The sequence below is a fragment of the Hibiscus syriacus genome, unplaced genomic scaffold (assembly GCF_006381635.1).
Source record: "Hibiscus syriacus cultivar Baekdansim isolate YM2019G1 unplaced genomic scaffold, ASM638163v2 tig00110156_pilon, whole genome shotgun sequence".
Lineage (NCBI taxonomy): Eukaryota > Viridiplantae > Streptophyta > Magnoliopsida > Malvales > Malvaceae > Hibiscus > Hibiscus syriacus.
In genome coordinates, this window is record NW_024062606.1 from 3,424,990 (window position 1) to 3,443,822 (window position 18,833).

At 35.8% G+C, this 18,833-nt stretch overlaps 4 protein-coding genes across 4 annotated transcripts; 3 read left to right on the plus strand and 1 right to left on the minus strand.

Annotated features, from left to right (window-relative positions):
* Positions 1 to 209: 209 nt before the first annotated feature.
* Positions 210 to 3,033, plus strand: LOC120216109 (putative pentatricopeptide repeat-containing protein At5g13230, mitochondrial). The gene is given in 3 exon segments (XM_039213623.1): positions 210 to 829; positions 832 to 1,024; positions 1,027 to 3,033. Coding segments are annotated over 3 exon segments (2,499 nt in total). The 5' UTR covers positions 210 to 412; the 3' UTR covers positions 2,916 to 3,033.
* A 4,995-nt stretch (positions 3,034 to 8,028) lies between these two features.
* On the plus strand, positions 8,029 to 12,276 carry LOC120215833. The gene is made up of 6 exons (XM_039213379.1): positions 8,029 to 8,053; positions 8,151 to 8,396; positions 8,438 to 8,855; positions 8,933 to 8,983; positions 9,077 to 9,149; positions 12,126 to 12,276. The coding sequence occupies exons 1-6, from the start codon at positions 8,029 to 8,031 to the stop codon at positions 12,252 to 12,254; spliced, it is 942 nt and encodes a 313-aa protein (XP_039069310.1). The 3' UTR covers positions 12,255 to 12,276.
* A 479-nt stretch (positions 12,277 to 12,755) lies between these two features.
* Positions 12,756 to 13,786, plus strand: LOC120216111 (heme-binding protein 2-like). The gene is made up of 2 exons (XM_039213625.1): positions 12,756 to 13,015; positions 13,094 to 13,786. Exons 1-2 carry the CDS (start codon positions 12,771 to 12,773, stop codon positions 13,497 to 13,499), a joined length of 651 nt encoding a protein of 216 aa, XP_039069556.1. The 5' UTR covers positions 12,756 to 12,770; the 3' UTR covers positions 13,500 to 13,786.
* LOC120216110 (sterol 14-demethylase-like) lies at positions 13,659 to 16,347 on the minus strand. Its single transcript, XM_039213624.1, has 3 exons — positions 16,250 to 16,347; positions 15,441 to 15,921; positions 13,659 to 14,831 (listed from the first exon to the last, which is right to left on the minus strand). Exons 1-3 carry the CDS (start codon positions 16,252 to 16,254, stop codon positions 13,833 to 13,835), a joined length of 1,485 nt encoding a protein of 494 aa, XP_039069555.1. The 5' UTR covers positions 16,255 to 16,347; the 3' UTR covers positions 13,659 to 13,832.
* Between the last annotated feature and the right edge of the window lie 2,486 nt (positions 16,348 to 18,833).

Consider the following 18,833-nt stretch of genomic DNA (forward strand, 5'->3'; position numbering starts at 1 on the left):
TAATATTCACCATTAAAATATTAGTTTTTATTTCATTTTAGTATCCCGTTCAAAATTTAACATTAAATATTTTTAAAAATTAAAAGTTTAGATACTAAAACGGATTAAAACTAATAATTTAGGTACTAAATACGTAGTTTACCCTGATTTAAATCTTAAACTAAAATTCAGATTCCAAATATTATATTAACCCTTTCGTATTTTATTTGGAACGGACCGGTTCAACCAGCATCCTTAGAAGCATTGACTTGTTTATTTCTGAGTGCGAGTATCAGCAGAAGGACGCACATTTGATTCAAAACTCTGTTTTTCCTTGAAAAATAGTAGGTCCATACCATTACATTCATATATTTGATTCGTTGCTCGTCTTTCTGACTTTCTTCCTCATTGCTTTCAAAGCATTGACGCTTGCATGATCAGATTGTTCACCAGCAGAGCACTGCGGCCCTCTAATATTTCTGCTGTGTACCGAAAGATCAACCCTTTTGTCTGCTCTTCATCATGTGGGTTATCAGCACAAGCAGCAGCAATCCAGACCCAGCAAAACCCGAGTTTCATAAACGAGCCATGCTCGCATTTCGATTCTTACAAGTATGGTTCCTTGCTTCAACTTTGTATCCAAAACGATGACCCCATTTCAGCAATGGGTCTTCACTGCAAGATCCGAAAGAGCGGTAATTGCTTAGACTTGTTTGCTACAAACATTCTCTTGAATGTGTATGTAAAAGCTAAATTATTGTCCCAGGCTGAACTTCTGTTCGATGAAATGCCTGAGAGAAACACGATTTCGTTCGTTACTCTAGTTCAAGGCTATGCACAGTGTTTGCAGTTTTCTGAAGCCTTGGGGTGTTTTCTAGGCTGCATAGGGAAGGTCATGAGCTTAACCCATTTGTTTTTACTTCCATTTTGAAGGTGCTTGTCAGTATGGAATGCTCTGAGTTAGCTTGGAACTTGCATGCTTGCATTTATAAGCTTGGCCATGAGTCTAATGCCTTCGTTGGAACTGCTTTAATCGATGCATATTCTGTTGTGGGTGTGTTCACTTCGCGAGAGAAGTTTTTGACGGGATTAGATGCAAGGATATGGTTACTTGGACAGGAATGGTAGCATGTTATGCAGAGAACGACTATTTTCGAGAGGCATTAGAGGCTTTTTCACAAATGAGATTGGTCGGTTTTAAGCCAAACAATTTTACTTTTGCTGGCGTTTTTAAGGCTTGTATTGGACTTGAAGCATTTGATACAGCGAGAGGCGTTCATGGGTGTGTTCTAAAAACTCGTTATGAGCATGATATTTATGTAGGGGTTGCATTGCTTGAATTATATACCAAATGTGGGAACATCGACTATGTTCAACGGGTTTTTGAGGAGATACCTAAAACAGATGTTATTCCATGGAGTTTCATGATTTCACGGTATGCACAGAGTGATCAGAGTGAAAAGGCTGTTAATCTGTTTTGCCAAATGAGGCAATCTTGTGTGGTTCCTAATCAATACACATTTGCTAGTACACTTCAAGCGTGTGCAACTTTGGGGGATCTAGATTTAGGAAAGCAAATGCACAGCCTTGTGCTTAAGGTTTGTCTTAATGCAGATGTGTTCGTATCAAATGCCCTTATGGATGTCTATGCTAAGTGCGGAAGGATTGAGGATTCGATGGAGCTGTTTGAGAAATCACCGAATAGGAATGATGTATCTTGGAACACCTTGATAGTTGGTTATGTTAACTGCGGGGACGCTGAGAAGGCATTGGGCTTGTTTATGGAGATGCTTGACAATCGAGCACAGGCAACTGAAGTAACATATTCCAGCATCCTCTGTGCTTCCGCCAGTTTGACGGAATTGGAGCTAGGAACCCAAATTCACTCCTTAACTGTCAAAACAAATTACGCTGAAAATACTATAGTTCATAATGCATTGATTGACATGTATTCCAAGTGTGGAAGGATAAAAGACGCTCGATCGGTATTTGATAAGATGAATGAACGAGATGAAGTTTCATGGAACACTATGATCTCAGGGTATTCTATGCATGGGCTTGGTATGGAAGCTTTAAAAATATTTCAGGTGATGAAGGACAGAGGGTATAAACCAAACACTTTGACCTTTGTTGGCGTGCTATCAGCCTGTAGCAACTCAGGACTACTCGATCAAGGACAAGCTTACTTTTCATCTATGTTGCAGGAGTATGGCATAGAGCCATGCATTGAGCATTATTCTTGCATGGTCTGGCTTTTGGGGAGATCAGGTCATCTTGACAAGGCATTGAAGTTGATCCAGGAAATCCCATTTAAGCCTAGTGTTATGGTCTGGCGTGCCTTGCTTGGAGCTTGTGTTATTCATAATAATGTTGAGCTTGGAAGAATATCCGCACAGCGCATTCTTGAGTTGGAACCCCAAGATGATGCAACCCATGTGCTACTGTCGAATATGTATGCAACTGCAAGAAAGTGGGACAATGTCGCTGCCATTAGGCAAAACATGAGAGAGAAAGGAATGAAGAAGGAACCGGGTTTAAGTTGGATCGAGAACCAGGGAAGTGTGCATTATTTCAGTGTGGGAGACACTTCGCATCCCGATACTAAGGTGATTAATGGGATATTGGAATGGTTGAACTTGAGGACGAGGAGAGCAGGGTTTGTCCCTAATCGTAATGCCGTTTTGCTTGACGTAGAGCATAAAGAAAAGGAGCGACTCTTGTGGGTACACAGTGAAAGGTTAGCTCTTGCGTATGCACTATTTCGGACGTCACCCGGAAGGCAAATCCGTATAATTAAGAACCTCCGAATATGTGTGGATTGCCATGCTGCAATGAAATTAATATCAAAGATCGTGCAGCGAGATATTATCATCAGAGATATGAACCGGTTCCATGACTTCCATGATGGAGTTTGCTCCTGTGGTGATTACTGGTAATTCATTCATCTGCCGCTACAGGGTGATTATCTTTCGGATCCTATCCCCCCTGGTATTGTAAGCATCTTCTCTCTAAATGTTTTTGCAAAATGTTTGACAGTTTTGTTAGTTTAGTAACATTTCTTTGCTTGTCCGGTTCTTGTACCGGTTTTGATCAAATGAAAAGCATTCAAGTGGCACTTGATTGATCAATGTGAATGAACAATTTATGATGGGTTAGCAACATAATCAAGGCACTTCTCTGTGTGTTTGGGTTTCAACAAAATAAAACTTGCACTAGTTTTTCACATGCATTCACTGACATCATTACTCGTTACATGCACTCACATATCGGGAAGATTATAACAAATGACAAAAAGACATCAGATAATAATCCTGTACTTTGAAAAAAAAAACTAAAACGACCTTTCTATTTAAAAAATAAATCTAATGTGATCTTTTAACTAATGTTTTCCTTCGTTGATCATTATAGTATTGATATGGCAGTTCATGATGTTGATGTAGCAGTTCATGATGCTGACGGGTAGTTTATTTTTCATATTTGAGTTACCAATTTAGTCTATTTAGCATGTTATCCGTCATATTATCAACCACCATAGACTGTCACGTCAGTACTGTAGTCCGTCACGTTAGTACCATAAATTGTCACGTTAACACCGTAACGACAAACGACGAAAAACGTTGGTCAAAGGGTTACATTAGATTTATATTTTGAATAGGAGGGTCACATTGAGAGAGAAAGTATGGCGGTGTACAAGAACCTCTGATATTTTTTTGCTATAATAAATTGATCCGAAATTATTTAATTATCGTAAAATTTCATAAGAACTAATTTATTATATAAACTTGAATTGCCCGTCCAGCTCAGTTGGTAGAGCTTAAGGCTCTTAACCTTGTGGTATTGGGATCGAGTCCCACGGTGAACAATTCATAATTCTGACTGTTGGAGGTCTTCCACGGAAACTGCTCTCAACCTGGCGTTGGGGGCAGCCTACTACCTTACCACCCCTCATCCCATTACATATGGGAATAGGGTCAGCTAATTTTTTTTAAGTTGGATCGGACATTAAAACTGTAAGTACCGTATCAAACTGACTTGATACGCACCACATTTCCATTTTGATATTAGATCATCTTTCTTTTATCTATTAATCATTTATAGGATGATAAATGACTTGTATTACATATATGTTTATCAGCATTAAATCTTCTATTAAAATTCTAACTTTTATCGTGAAAGAAGAGGGAGAAAAAAATCATCATTCTCTCTCTGTTTGTTTCATCTGTTTACAAAGTATTTATGTGTGTGAGAGAGAGTGATAGGCTCCCATGCCATGCATGACCATCAAAACTTTCATATATATATATATATATATATATAGACACACACGCGTTGCGTAAGTGAATTAGGATCCACTTACATAATGTAAAACGTTTTAGTTTACACAAATTTAGGACCGTTTGATGAGTGAAAATAAATGGTTGAAATTGACTCGTTGTTCTTTCCAGTAAATATCTTCACATTTCCTACTTTTAATCTTGATCATTTGTTTTCTCTCATACAACTGTCTTAAATCTATGTAAAACTAAAAGAGTTTTACATTGTGTAAGTGGATATTTATATATATATACTGTGTAAAACTCTTTTAGTTTTACATCTTTGAAGGATCATTGGATTGAGAGAAATTAAATATTAAGATTAACACATTATTTTTTTAATACACATCTTCTCATTTTCTATTATTAATTTCAACTTTTAATTTCTCTCGTCAAATGGTCTATGGTACTAAAAAGATGTAAAACTATATATATATATATATATATATATATATATATATATTTGGTAGTTTGGTAATTAATAAAAGAAAATATACTTGCGTATCACGTTATTTAAAGCAAAAACAAAACATGTGTCACGTTAGCCACTTAAAAGATTATGATTAAATTAAATAATAAGATGGGGTCAAAAAACGGTGATGATGATGAATAATAGCATGCATAGTGAATAATATTATAGCTATAAGCTTTCAGTATCATCAAATGATCCCCATGTGTGCAACTCTACACCATGCACATCGGATGCAAGGTTTGCAATAATGAAATCATCACTACATGTGGGTGTGAAATTGAGGAAAAGCTTCCCAAATTATGAGAATCAATTTCTGAAAACAAACGTGTGTATAATAAACTAAACCTATATTTTTTTATAATTACCTGTATCAGATCTATTAATCGATTAATCCAGATCAAAAACTGCAGAGACAAAGACAATTAATCCAAATCGAAAACTGCAGAGGCAAAGACGACCCTCCCAACCAAATTTGTTCCATTCGCAATCACAAGAATTCGTACCCCTAACCTTACTTAAGGGATTTAATGTCTCATTCCCCTGGATCAACGGGGTGTTGGTTAAGGCTGTTTTTTTAATATCATATTAAACTAATATTTATGATTTTAGGGTTAAAAATACCATCACGCTGATGTTATAAAAATTAAATTAAATTTTAGGGTAAACTATAAATTTCACCACTTAATTTTCTTTTCATTCATATTTTGTTCATTAAAATTTAAAAAAAATTAATTTATTGTATGAATTTTTTTATTTGCTTCTATTTTAGTCACTCGAGTATTAAATCATAAATGAAAGAATAACATGACAGCCACATACACTGATGTAGACTATTTTTTATTGACATGGAATCCGTGTGACGTTTCCTCTATTATATTTTTTATATCTTCTTCTTCTAAAGATAAAAAATTTACAGTTTTATCACTGTGTCACGTCGGTGCTACAACTGTCATTCTATGATGCCTTCTTCAACCACTCGAGATATCGACGAACTCATCTTGTTATCTCTGACCACTTTATCAATTTATAACTTACCTAGATGATCACTTTAAAACTCATCCATAAACTCAAAACTCATGAATCCCCAAACCATTTGATAAACGTAAAATCAAGATATACAACTCGCTTCTTCTCTCACCTTCCCACCATTGAGGATTGAAAGAAAATACTTCATCATTGAAAATCAAATGAAATTCGAAACTATAGTTTTTCATTAAAAAAAGGAAAAATTTGATATTATTTTATAATTATTAAAAGATAAATATATAGTCACAACAAAATGGACAAAATAAGAAGAAATCCGAAATTCAGTAAATAACTTAAATTTTATAGAAAAATTAAATTAAAATTAAATTATAAAATTTATAATTAACTCTAAAATTTAATATTATAATTATATAAATTTAAAATTTTAATGATAAAATAAAGTGATTCTTTGCTTATATTTATGAGCTCTTTTTTCTTCTAATTGAAGGAAGATTTTAATAAGACGTAAGATAATTCGATACAATATTTTTTCAATAATAAAATAATATTGTTGTGAAAAAATATTTTTTTATTAATGTGAAATAAATACAAGGCAATATCTATTCAAAGATAATATGAATAAGTATAAGATAATATATGTTTAAAGATAAACTCTCAATTTTTCGACATTAAATGCTCATACCCCTGACATCTAAATCCTCAAGCCCCTGACATCTAAATCCTCAAGAAATAATAATAATTTATTTACCACGGATATCACTTGATTCGTGAATCTAACAAAAATTACTAAATAAAGTGATTAGCCTAATATAATTATCTTGTTAGATTGTGTTGGTTGACTCATTTGAGAAAAGCACATTGTAGCTTGTTATACTAGAGAGAGAGAAGGCATATTTGATGGGCTGGAAAGAAAAGTGAAGCATCTTTTCAGGAAAAGGTGAGAACTGCTACCTGCAGGCTGCAGCCACTGTTGTGAATCGGTTCATTATTCAAATCACTTCGTATAATATAACATACATTAATGGAGAACTGAGAAATGAGGTACCGTACAGTTAATTCGCAGGTAGGGTGGGAAGCACATGCTTTTTAGCAAGCTAAGCCCACGTTTTCGATTCTCGAGTCATGGGGGAAACACCATCATGCATGCCTAACCAACCCCTTTCCCTTCTTGTTTAATCACTCTTACTCTCATGTCGTTGATTATTATTTTATCCCCAACACACTGCTGACATCTGCAATTTCTAAAAGGAAAAAAAAACATTTGAGTATGCTCAGCAGGATAATGTTTTTATTACTTATTGTTTATGCGCAAGGATGAGAGGCTCGTTCATGGAGGTTTAATGAGTTAAGAATATAATGGATTAGATGATTGTTTGTGATTTTTCATTTGATTTAGATAAAAAAATTCTTAACCTCGATCTATATGTATCTATATATACGGATCATTCCAAAGAAATTCTTCGTTTCTCTTGTGAAAATAACTTGATGTTTCATCCTACTAGATCAACTAGTTGTTGGTAGAGAAAATATCTTTATATTATTCATGTAATAATGAACATATTTTATATGAGTTATCTTGCGTGTCACTTATCACGTCGATGAATTGTTGTTGAGCTATAACATGTTATTGTTAATTATGAAGAGTTACCGTTTTAATTGAGTTAAATTATAAAATATTTTAAAGAACATTTTCTTTGATTTAGAATTTGATATGATTTATTTTCAGAACTATTAAAATTTAATGTAACTATATGATATTGAGATCATAGAATATACATGTGTGGGGGAACATTGAAGCAAATAGTGAAACAGAAGGAACCAAAGAGGGGACGTGATGGGGCTTTATTGTTAGTATGGTTTTAAACATTCCAAATTGTAGCTTTAATCTATGTTGGGATAGGTAGACATTCCCCATAAACCTCTCATTAGGTCTTAAAAAGGACCTTTTTGTGACATTCTAAAAAGAAAGAACCTTTACAGTCATTTTCTCCTTGGAACATGCCCTAAAGATGTCCTGGCTGTGGAGCCTTTTGATATTTTAATCCCCCCACCCATTACAAAACAGGAGGATCAAACTGACCGACTCACCACCGTCTCTTTCTTTATCTCCTGCTGCAACTATTTTATTTCCCACAAGCTTCCAAACCAAGAGAATTAATGGAAAACGAGATTCACAATGTTTATTCTCCTTGTCTTCCTCTTATATGTTCATAATGAAACATAAGACAAGAACGAGTCTCCTCTGATTAATGGCTGTTAAAGAGCTTATTTTCGCCCATGGCTTATGTTGAGAATATCAAGAGTAATCCGGGGAATCATTGTCTTCTTCATCATCTGCTTCTTGTCCTTTTTTCTCGGTATAGTCCACACAGCGTGTTTGGGGTTTTCCTGTTTTTCAGATATGACCATGGTTCCTACTGAAAACCTTTCCAAACAGCATCATCTTCCTCACGGTGGCGGAGGCGGTTTTGATTGCGGTAAAAGTTACACGGAGGGTTTGGGGCTTATGAGCAGCGTTCACGGGTATGACTATCAAAACGAAGCTTACTTAGGATCTGATCTAGTAGCTGCTACTTCCATGGCTAAAGATGAATCGAGGACTAACAGTGATAACAATAATCAAGAACAAGAAGAACAAGATAAAGGTTGGCTCCGACTCAGTATAGGGGGTCAGACTCAGCAACAGGAACATGCGACGAATATGATCACAACAACAAGCACGGACGAGGAGGGTCGACGTTGACGGAGCCTGGTCTATTACTCGGTGGTGGCTCACAGTCACAACAAGCAAGGCCATTAGACCCTATTTTTCGACTTCCACCACGTCCGACGGTTAACAATAGTTTTAGTACTTTGTTCTTTCAACAACACCAGCAAGGAAGTAGCTCCATGATCCCATGTATTCCAAATCATGGGGAGATTAACCGGACATTTAAGCCGATAGCACCGAGTTCTTCTTCTTCTTCGTTGGCGCCCTATTTCGGCAGACCATTTCAGGTGCAAACAATGGATGTTGACGGGCCGAGCTCGGAGGTTAGAATCATTGATCCTCCTAGAAGACCCCATTCTGGCATTTGGTTTATCCTACAAGCATCACACAATCAGTAAGTACAAAAACAAGAAAAGGGCATTCAAAAGTACACCATGAAACTCACTTGGTCACTTTCTTTTTCCATTTCAGAGCAAAAGAACCCTTCTTGCCTCAAATACCAAAGAGCTATCTGAGAATCAAGTAATAAAATTCATTTTTCCCTGTGTTTATTCACGTTCTACTTTCGTGTTCATGGCGGTTCATCTTTTGTTTTTGTTTTGAATTGTTATTAAGGGATGGGAAGATGACAGTGCGGTTAATAATGAAGTATATGGCTAACAAGCTCAGACTGGATAGCGAATCAGAGGTATGTCTCAAACCAAACGCACCACCATTTTCCATTCTTGTTGCATTTTTCGCCTGCTTTAGGGTAGCAAAAAACATGAAACTATCGAGTTAAACTGATTAGTACATGGATTACAGAACTTGGTTGTTGTTAGGGACATGACAGAAACATTGGAACTAACACTTCCTGTTTTTCATCTTCACTTGTCTGATAACGTCATGTAGTGTAGGTGGCAAGTATATGTCTTTGGTACCAATTTTAGCCCATAATCTGTGTTACTTAAGATTGTTCCAAAGTTTCCCTGATCAAGATATTTAACATATAAGCTCCTGTTCTTTAGTTTATTTATCAAGTCGTGTACTTGATAGGAGAGACGAGGATCTTCGAGACTAACATACTAATTATTTAGACTAAAATAATTGTTTCTTTCCTTGCACTTCATGCCAAGTTTGAGATCATGACAGTATCTTATTTTTTTATATTTGAAGAATCATAATAGAAACACACCTAATCTCGAAGACATCATAACATATATATTTGGTTGTTTTTATATGATTATAGAACTTTCACGTTATAGTTAACGGGTCATCAACTCAGGCCAACTCGGCTGCCATTGATACGGCAAGCAAACTATTGGCATAAGATTTTCCATCATGGCTAGGGTTTTGTTTTGATTGTATGCTGCAGTGGAAAATATCCAATGATTAGGGTTATCAGCGATTTTAGGGTAGATGTAGGACTATATATGACTAGTTTTCATCTATTTACGTGCTTTAAAAGTAAACTAGCACCCTAGGTTGAATAATAAGAAATTCCATATTCTTTTATAAAGTTTCAATTCAAATTATATAAAAAAAAACATTAAATGATCTTTATCGTATTTAAAAGTTTGATTTAACTTGACTCTAAATATAATCGAGCTTAAGATACTCTGGGTAATACTGACCACTATATTATATGGTAGGTAGGTAAAGGAGAAGGGATATTATCATGGGCATAGTACATTACAAAAATGAATTTACATATAAAATTTTAAGAGACGAAATTAAAGTATCAATATAAACTATAAAAAAATATTAAAAATATATAATAAATTGAAATTTTCAGGGCGTGTTCGATCCATCCATATTCCTATACCTCTAGGGTCATTAAAATCCCACGCGGACCCTGTAATTCTCATAAACCCTACATCTTCCACGTCCTCTCTTCCCTTCCGTCACGCTTTCGTTTCTCACATCTCAGCATCCGGATAGATAACTGTAGGCCCTTTTCTTTTCCTTTATGCCCCTGCTTAAACAGGGACATAATTACATAAAAATAACCTTAAGTGCACCACTTTGATGGAATATTTTGTAAAAGGACTTATCGATAACACCAACCCCACGGGTTTTACGTCGGGGGAAAGCAATGCATGAGGGGGTGATTTCCACAACAGGATCATTTCCCCAGTTGTTGAAAAGGAACAAAAATGAAGGGCATAAAAAGACAGATTAGAACCCCTCCATTAAATGACTTCTTTATTCTCCTATTTGTAATTTTAGAATTAGGGTTTTATTTTGCAAGAAAGCAACGTGAGGAAGACGTGCTTGATATGTGATTGGTAGACGTGCGTGAGATGAGATTAGTGTATGTGACGTATATTTGGGTAGGTTTTATATTTTATTCTAGGATAAAAGTACACAAGTGGTCCCTTGATTATAGAATATTGTTTTATTTAGTCATCCGACTATTAAAAATTATAAAATGGTCTCTAATTATAGGACGTTGCTTTTTTAAGTCCTTCGACTATTAAAGATAACAAAATGGTCACTCGACTATTCATTGTGTTCCAAACTCGTCCTTTTTAAAAAAAAATGATGACAGTTTGAGTTGGACGTTAACCTCCTGACTGTGATATGATAGTAGTTTGAGATTCTGGGTTCATATTATATAATATCTCAATTAACATGTTAACGTCTAACTCAAAATGCCATCAATTTTTAACAGAAAATGACGAGCTTGAAACACAATGAATAGTTGAGTGACCATTTTGCAACTTTTAGTAACCATGAGAGTTAAAAAGGCAACGTCTTATAATTGGGATATCATTTTGTAATTTTTAGTAGTCAAATGACTCAATAAAGTAACACCTTGTAGTTAAGGGGACCATTTATGTACTTTACCCTTTATTCTAATTGCAGTATATAAATAGTTTTATAATATAAAAATAAGTGTTTCAGTAATTAAAGGAATTGTTTTGGTCTTAGGTTCGAGCACCAGAGACTACAAGGATGTTTGAAATACATTATCAAATAATTGTGAAACTTTAGAACATATACAAAAAATTATCATTCAATAAATATATGATATGTGGCATATATTTTTAAATTTTTTAAAAAAATTAAAGAATTAAAGAAATTAGAATACAAATAATACATTAAGTAGCATTTTTAAGAGATTTTAGCAATTCAATTATTTAATTGAATATAACTTTATACATTTAAATTAAAAATATATAATTTAAATAATTATTTTCCACTTATGTTGATATATAAATTAAAATAAGAGTATAGAGGAACAATGATTTTGGCTTGCGAGTAAACTCTAGGTGGGTCCCGTAATGATAATTTCGGTCAGTTTAAGATGGTGGAGCTAACGGGCAGGCTCGAGCGTGCTTGACCGCTGATCTGAATTAGCACTCTCATTTGGTCAAATTTTCGGGATAAAATAGGTACTTTTTTAATTAATAATACTTAATTAATTATTTTGACCAATAAAACTTTAAAAAATATATAAAATATCATTTAATGGTAAGTACCAAAGTGCAAGTCTTAACTGTAATTTTCTTAAATGCAGTTGTTTAAATCCGGGACTTTTAGGGAAACAGTCTCAATCTTATCGAGTGAATATTTATCAACACTTTGATATGTATTAAAATTTTATTTAACGAGTGATTTAGTCAGTTGATTGAGTGTAATTTCAAGCTTTTACATATATGAAACCTTGTTGAGGTTGCAGATAGAGATAAGATGCAGAGGGCAACAGCTTGGGCCATTGTTGACGTTGCAGCATGTAAGAGATCAAATATGGAGTTCAACGCCGCCTGATATTAACAATGTCATGGTTCTGCATTATGGTAGGCTCTAGGGATTCAATTATTCAAAAACACCAGCACTACCCTTATTTTTTTTCTCGTAATTTAATAGGTTCTTTTCTATATATGATTGTGATCGATGAGTGAATGAATGAACGAATGAATCATTTCTTAAGTTATGGAAACCGTCTCCTTTTTCTTTTATTTTTATCTTCGTCGTCGTGGTCTTATCGGTGATGGTTTTAGATCAGTGAATAAAGGATCTAACATGTTCAAGAACATGTTATAGTCAAAAAGAGACCACCCGCACTGCACATTGTGAAAATGAGTGACATCTTTGACAAAAGGAAAGAAAATCCCCAAGTGCTGAGAGCAACAAGATACATGCAACGTAGCCACTCGTGTAGCCACTAGAATAAAGTTGAAAAGGCTAGCAAATATGAACCACAAGCAGCTTTGCATGCGCGCCACTATGTTCTTTTCATAAATGTATATGTTCATGTATAGATAGGCAGACTGTAGGATCCAACATGTATTTCATGATGAAAAACACATGCAAAATTGGAGGTATGGGGCACATCATGAACATATTCGGGTTTGTGTTGTTGTTGTTGAGTGTGTCGATGGTGGAGCAAACCGAGGCGAAAGGTTATGAGACGCCACTCAACTGTGGCCACTTCGAGTGTGCCTCGTACAGAGTTATTCAAAGCCGGTCGGAGTTCGAGATTAGGAGTTATCCAAAGGCTATATGGGTGGCTACTTCCCCCATCGCCTCTTCCTCCTACAAGGATGCTGTTTCCAAAGGCTTCAAAATGTAAGGACACTAACAATGCGCATATATATATATATTTGTTCTTTGACATTAATTTAGGTTTTTGTTTTCCACGGCTAGCCTCCTTGCTTACATTCGGGGCAACAATGAGGAAGCAGTGAAAATGAATATGACAGCACCAGTTCTGGTAAACATACATCCAACCACTGGAGGTCTTCACAATTTAACCTATGTTGTTCACTTCTACATGCCTCAAATATTCCAAAGAAACCCTCCCCGATTGGCTGAAGCACACCCGGTGGAGCTGCCTCGGAACAAATTTGCAGCAGTGAGGAGATTTGGGGGCTTCATGAATGATTCCAACATCTCTGCGCAAATATCAGCCTTGAAGAAAAGCATCGAAGGCACAGCTTGGGATTTGAATAAACGCAGCGGCAGCCGCTCTCTGCAGTACAGTGCTGCCGGTTACAACTCTCCCTTTGAATACGAGAATCGTCTGACTGAAGTGATGTTATGGTCCGATTAGCTTTCGTTAGACCTAGACAAAAGGATATGTTTCCCTAAGCTATCAAAATATTTCTTGTTTCCCACGCTTTACTCTTATATTTGCAATTTACATCAAGATTACAGAACTTCATTGCTTCAAAAATGAATGCGGAACAAGTTCAGAACACCGGTACCAATCTTTGCCAACTGATCACAAATGTTATATCAATAAACAAAAAGCATTACCAAACAGAATCCAAAGAATCCTCTAGTTAACACAAAAAACCCAAAGTTCAACAACAGAACCAAAAAAAAACAGCAACATTTACAGAAGAAAACTTAAAACTGCAAGTTACCGACAAACAAAACTTAGCTAATCAACAGAAAGCTGTCGCCGCTTGTAACGAACCATCACTTTTCCTTTCACACCAACCACCATTGCATTCCAGTCAATCTCGGGAAACGGTGACACAAGCTCCAATTCAAAGTTCCTCAACAAATGGCTCCATATAGCCTTTATCTGAAGGTAAGCAAACGGTTCGCCAAGGCAACCATGCCTGCCACCCCCAAAGGAAATATATGAGAAAGCCCCAGCTTCCTTGTCTTCTTCCCTCCCAATAGAGAATCTATCGGGATCATATGTGTTTGGATCCTTGTAAATGTGAGGAAGCCTGTTGGCAAATGCTGGTGATGTTGCAACAATGTGACCCTTTGGGATGTCGTAATCTTTTCCATCTCGGGTTTTTACACTAAAATCACTGTGTGAGCTACGCAAAAGCATAATCAGTGGAGGGTGAAGTCTCAGAGCTTCTTTAATGCTCCGATACAAGGTGTCCATCTCAGATAAGGTATCATGATCAACCTTGCTTCCATGCTTTCGCATTAGTTGTTTCTGCTCCTCGAGCACAGCAGATAGGAACTCCTTGTGCCGAAGGAGATAAGCACCAGTCCACGTAGAGGTGATAGAACTGGTATGCTGTCCAGCAAAGAGAGCAGCAATGAGTAAGCCGGTTACTTCAGCCTCGGTAGTTGGGCGACCATCTTTATACTTAGATTCAATGAAACATTGCAACATGTCATTCTCTGACTTGCCAGCACATTTGCGGGAAGCTATGATATTTGCAAAGATATCAGCAAGCTTCTTTCGAGCTCGGTCGCGACGGCGATGTGCAGGGATAGGCAGGTAAGGGAATATAACACTGATGGGGAGCATTCCATTGTCAAGATCATGGAAGAGTGTAGAGACATCATCAAAAAGTTTATCACGCACTTCACGACCCAAGAGACACCTACTGGCAGTCAAGATGATGAGATGCTCCAGTTCATACGTAAGGTCCACCTCACCACTGTCCCCCCATTTTGAGAAGTAATCCTGCCCAAATCTATAATGATTAAACCACGAAATCCAATCTATAGAGCTACAACATTATGAACTTATGTAACAGTGAAACCATATGAGGAATCTTGAATTCGGTGAAAATTTTGACAATTTTCTATTCACTAACATGTCATTTAACCTCCAAAACCAAATGTACCCATGTTTATCATCCTTTACTTCATTTTTATTCATCAAAGAAGCATGGAGAGTAAATCATTAAGTAACACCAAGCCACCGACGCCCATTCTTTTTCATTCATAAATGAGAGAAGAAGGGGAAGATCCACAACAACATGAAAATCGATGCTTGAGTTGATTTTAAAGAAAGCAAATCAACATTCACAAAAGCATTATTAACAATGTGCAAATCATACTTCAATCTTCAGATGTGAGCTTATGCAGAGTGGATTCCTGAGATGTCTACCCACTATCTCAAGCATGCATAATCAATAATGAAATAAACAATATAATTTTGTTCAACGGAGCAGGTCCATTAATCATCCACCAAATGCAAACTCTATCCATGTTAGTTAATTATCCCTTGACATAGTATCAACTATCAAGTGTAACATAATATAAACCAAGTTCGAAGCATATCACTCACCTCTGCTTCTGTAACCATCTGATCGACATAACCTTTAAGCTTGTTAACTCGAAGGGCCTCGGTAAAGAACCGGAACTGCTCTTGCCTTATCGAGTAATCCACATCGAAAACCACACCGGGTCCGAAGGTTGGCACATTGAACTGATAAACTTCCTGTTGGCTGAGGTCTGATTCTGAAGCCTTAAAGAAGTGTGCTGAAACTTCAGGCCCGATCAAGAAAGTTATCTTCTTGTTAAACAAGTTCAAAGTGAAAACACTGCCGAGCTTCGGGTACTCCTCCCGGAGCATCACCATAGGGCCTTTCATGAATCGAAGGAGCCCACCGATGATCGGCCAGGTTTTGACTACCGGTGGCAGACGTTTCCTAGATCTGGGCATTATGAGGAAAGATATGAGCTTGGCCACTACTAGAGTGGCTACTATGAGAAGACCCATGTTCAAAACCTTGTCGTTCACTTCCATGGCGGCTCCGATTAATCTCCTATCAGTTATCAGTTAAAAATTAATTAAGAAAAAGAGAGAAAAGTATGAAACCTGAGAAGAATCTTTAACGAACACTCGTATTGAGTGACTAAATTCCAGCATTGAACATTTCAATCATCAAAAGGGAATTACAAATACCCAATCGTCGGAGAAGAAAATAGGGAAATTTGCTCTAGTTTTATACCAATATATTCTGCTATACAAAATGTTTTCTTTTTGCAGGAAATCAACAGAAAAATATGCGACGGAAAGCACGAAGAGAACATCAACAAGAGAATTATAGATTAATAATCCCACTAATAATGTAAAAAGAGAAGAGTGATTACCTCATCTGAGATGCAACTGTAGACAGAAACGAAAGAAGAATGAGAGTCACATGAACTATAAGACAAACACTAACCGAGAGAATCACCACTGAAAAGAAAATATCCAAACTATAAATAGTTGGCAAAAACTAATCAAAGGTTACTGTATTTGTCAAGGAAAAAAATAATTTCTTCCCTCGTATGGTGGCAGTATTTTTTGTGGTTGATGGTTATAATGTTAGCTTGTTAGTTCGCAGTATTGATATAACATTTTATGGTATTAACGTAATAATTTATTTGTCAAGTTTGAGTTATCAATTTAATTCATCTGTCATATCATTCGTTATATTATCAACTATCGCGGATTGTCATGTTAGCATCGTAGATCACTAGATTAATACAATGAATTGTCATGTCAGTATTGTAATAACCAATAATGAAAAACGTTAATTAAAGGGTTGGATTGAGTTTATTTTATAAATTAAAGGATGTATTGAAAGAATAAAATTAATATGAGGGCCGTATTAATTTTTTTTCAAGTAAAAGGACTTTCGATGTATTTTTGCCTAAATAGTTGAAGCAAATAAGCAATTGTGTTGAGGGAATTGGCAATTGCTAGTATCACTTTGTTTTTAGGCTTATTATACAAATTGGTACATGAAATTGAGAACTTTTCACATATTGGTACCGGAATTTTTTTCTCAAATTGGAACCTAAACTTTGAAACTTTTCTCAAATTTAAAATATGATGTGATTAAATATCTCATATTACGATTTGATTGGTTGTTGAAATAACAACGCCAAATACTATTTTGAGAATTCTTTTCAAGTTTAGGTACTAATTTGAGACAAAGAAAATAAGTAGAAAAAATCTTCAAAAATCTCTTAATAATAAAATATTTACTAAATACGACCATTAGAAAAAAAAATTTACCTAATCTCTTTGAAATAAATAATAAAATTTTAGGAATTTGTTCTAGTCATTGCGTTTAATAAATATTTTAATTTAATCCCTTAATCCACAGACGCAAAAGACTCACAATTTTATTAGTCAAAACGATCAACGAACTTTAATGGTTATGATGAATACCCTATACAATTTCGAAAGTTAAATTGATGTAAAGAAACGATAAAAACGAAATTGATAAATTGAGTTTAATACAAGGGCAAAAATAACCCTTAAACCTAAAAATTCCAAATCAACATCATGTACCAATTTTGAAAAGAATTCCAAGTTTTGCTTTGAAATTGATAATGTAGACACCCGTTTTTGTCCGAGTCTTAAAAATATTTTTAATTATTATTATTATTATTAACAATATTTTACATTTTGTAGTAGACCCCAATTACAAAGCAAACCAAGATCCAACCTAGGCCCATTAGCAGACCCAAACAGATTAGGGTTTTTAAACCTTAATCTAGCCGTCGTCGCCGTTAGCTGAAGTGGAACCGTCCGTCGGCGCATGTGATACATGCGCTTATCCAACCGACGCATGAGCTTAATCGTACAGCTCCTCGCTCGTGTATGCTGCCGCCGAACATCCCATCTCCCGCTGTCATCATCCACAGTACCAAACAGCCACCAAATCAGAGAAAATCAAGTCCAAATCAAAATCCCATTAAAAAATGGTTAAATCCCGATTTTTTTCGAGATTTAACATACCAAACATCAGAGAAATCAAACCCTATTATAGATCTCATGATTTCAGCAACAAAAAGTAACCATAAAAAAGGAGGCAACACACAGAAAATAGGGTATTCAGGAATAAAAAAACAAAAAAAGAGAACATTGGGGGAAGAGGGAAGCCATTCGAAGAGAGGGGAACGATTCGAAAAAAGGGAAAACACATTTGAACAGAAATAAAAAACAACCGAGAGAACATTTCAAAACCAAAAAAGGGGAAGACAGTTTACCTCCTTGGTGACCCGAGACCTCTCAGCTTCGTCGTGGGCAAGGAAACACCCAACCAAAGGTAAAAAGTTTGGTTTTTTCCTTTATAGTAAGGATTTAGTTTTTAATAGGGTTGGTTTTCGGTTTTAATCGGCTAAAGGGTTGTTTCAAAGCCTAGGGGGTGTCGAGAGGAGGGGTCTTAGCCTATTTTCCCTCATCGGGACCACCGATTCGCGGTGGCCGGATGGGTTGTGCGTTTCCTGTCACGGCGACGTTATGGGTTGTGGGAGAAACTCTCTTTTAGGGTTTCTTAAATCGACTGAGAGAAATAAATGAAATAGATTGAAACCCTTAAAACGGGTTTATATATTAGTTTTTGAACGACGTCGTTTCAAAGAGGAGGGACCACGCGTTTTGAGAAAATGGTAAATTACAGTTTAGGCTCCCTTCACGTTTTTAATGTTTCGTTATTGGTCATTAATGAAATTTAGAACTCTTTGAATTTGAGCGTCACATTTATTCCTCATTATATGTTCGTCCTAACCTATGTGTTGATGTTTATGATAATATTTTACATCAATCCTGGAATTTGTAAATTTTTTATTTCAGTCCTTACATGTTCTGTAATATATGTTTGGGTTTTATGTTTATTGATTTGCGTTTCAGTTCATTTAGGCCCTTGGTTGTGTATTAATGAAATTATTAGCATTTATA

Bases quoted from the DNA above. Each gene is read 5' to 3' on its own strand.
- LOC120215833 (XM_039213379.1), top strand. From the start codon at position 8,029: ATGGCTTATGTTGAGAATATCAAGA. The intron at 8,397-8,437 runs GTTGGCTCCGAC...ACTCAGCAACAG, and splicing joins ACAAGAAGAACAAGATAAAG to GAACATGCGACGAATATGAT. The intron at 8,984-9,076 runs GTAATAAAATTC...ATTGTTATTAAG, and splicing joins AAGAGCTATCTGAGAATCAA to GGATGGGAAGATGACAGTGC.
- LOC120216111 (XM_039213625.1), top strand. From the start codon at position 12,771: ATGGGGCACATCATGAACATATTCGGGTTTGTGTTGTTGTTGTTGAGT. The intron at 13,016-13,093 runs GTAAGGACACTA...TTCCACGGCTAG, and splicing joins GTTTCCAAAGGCTTCAAAAT to CCTCCTTGCTTACATTCGGG.
- LOC120216110 (XM_039213624.1), bottom strand. The intron at 14,832-15,440 runs GTGAGTGATATG...AGATTTGGGCAG, and splicing joins AGATGGTTACAGAAGCAGAG to GATTACTTCTCAAAATGGGG.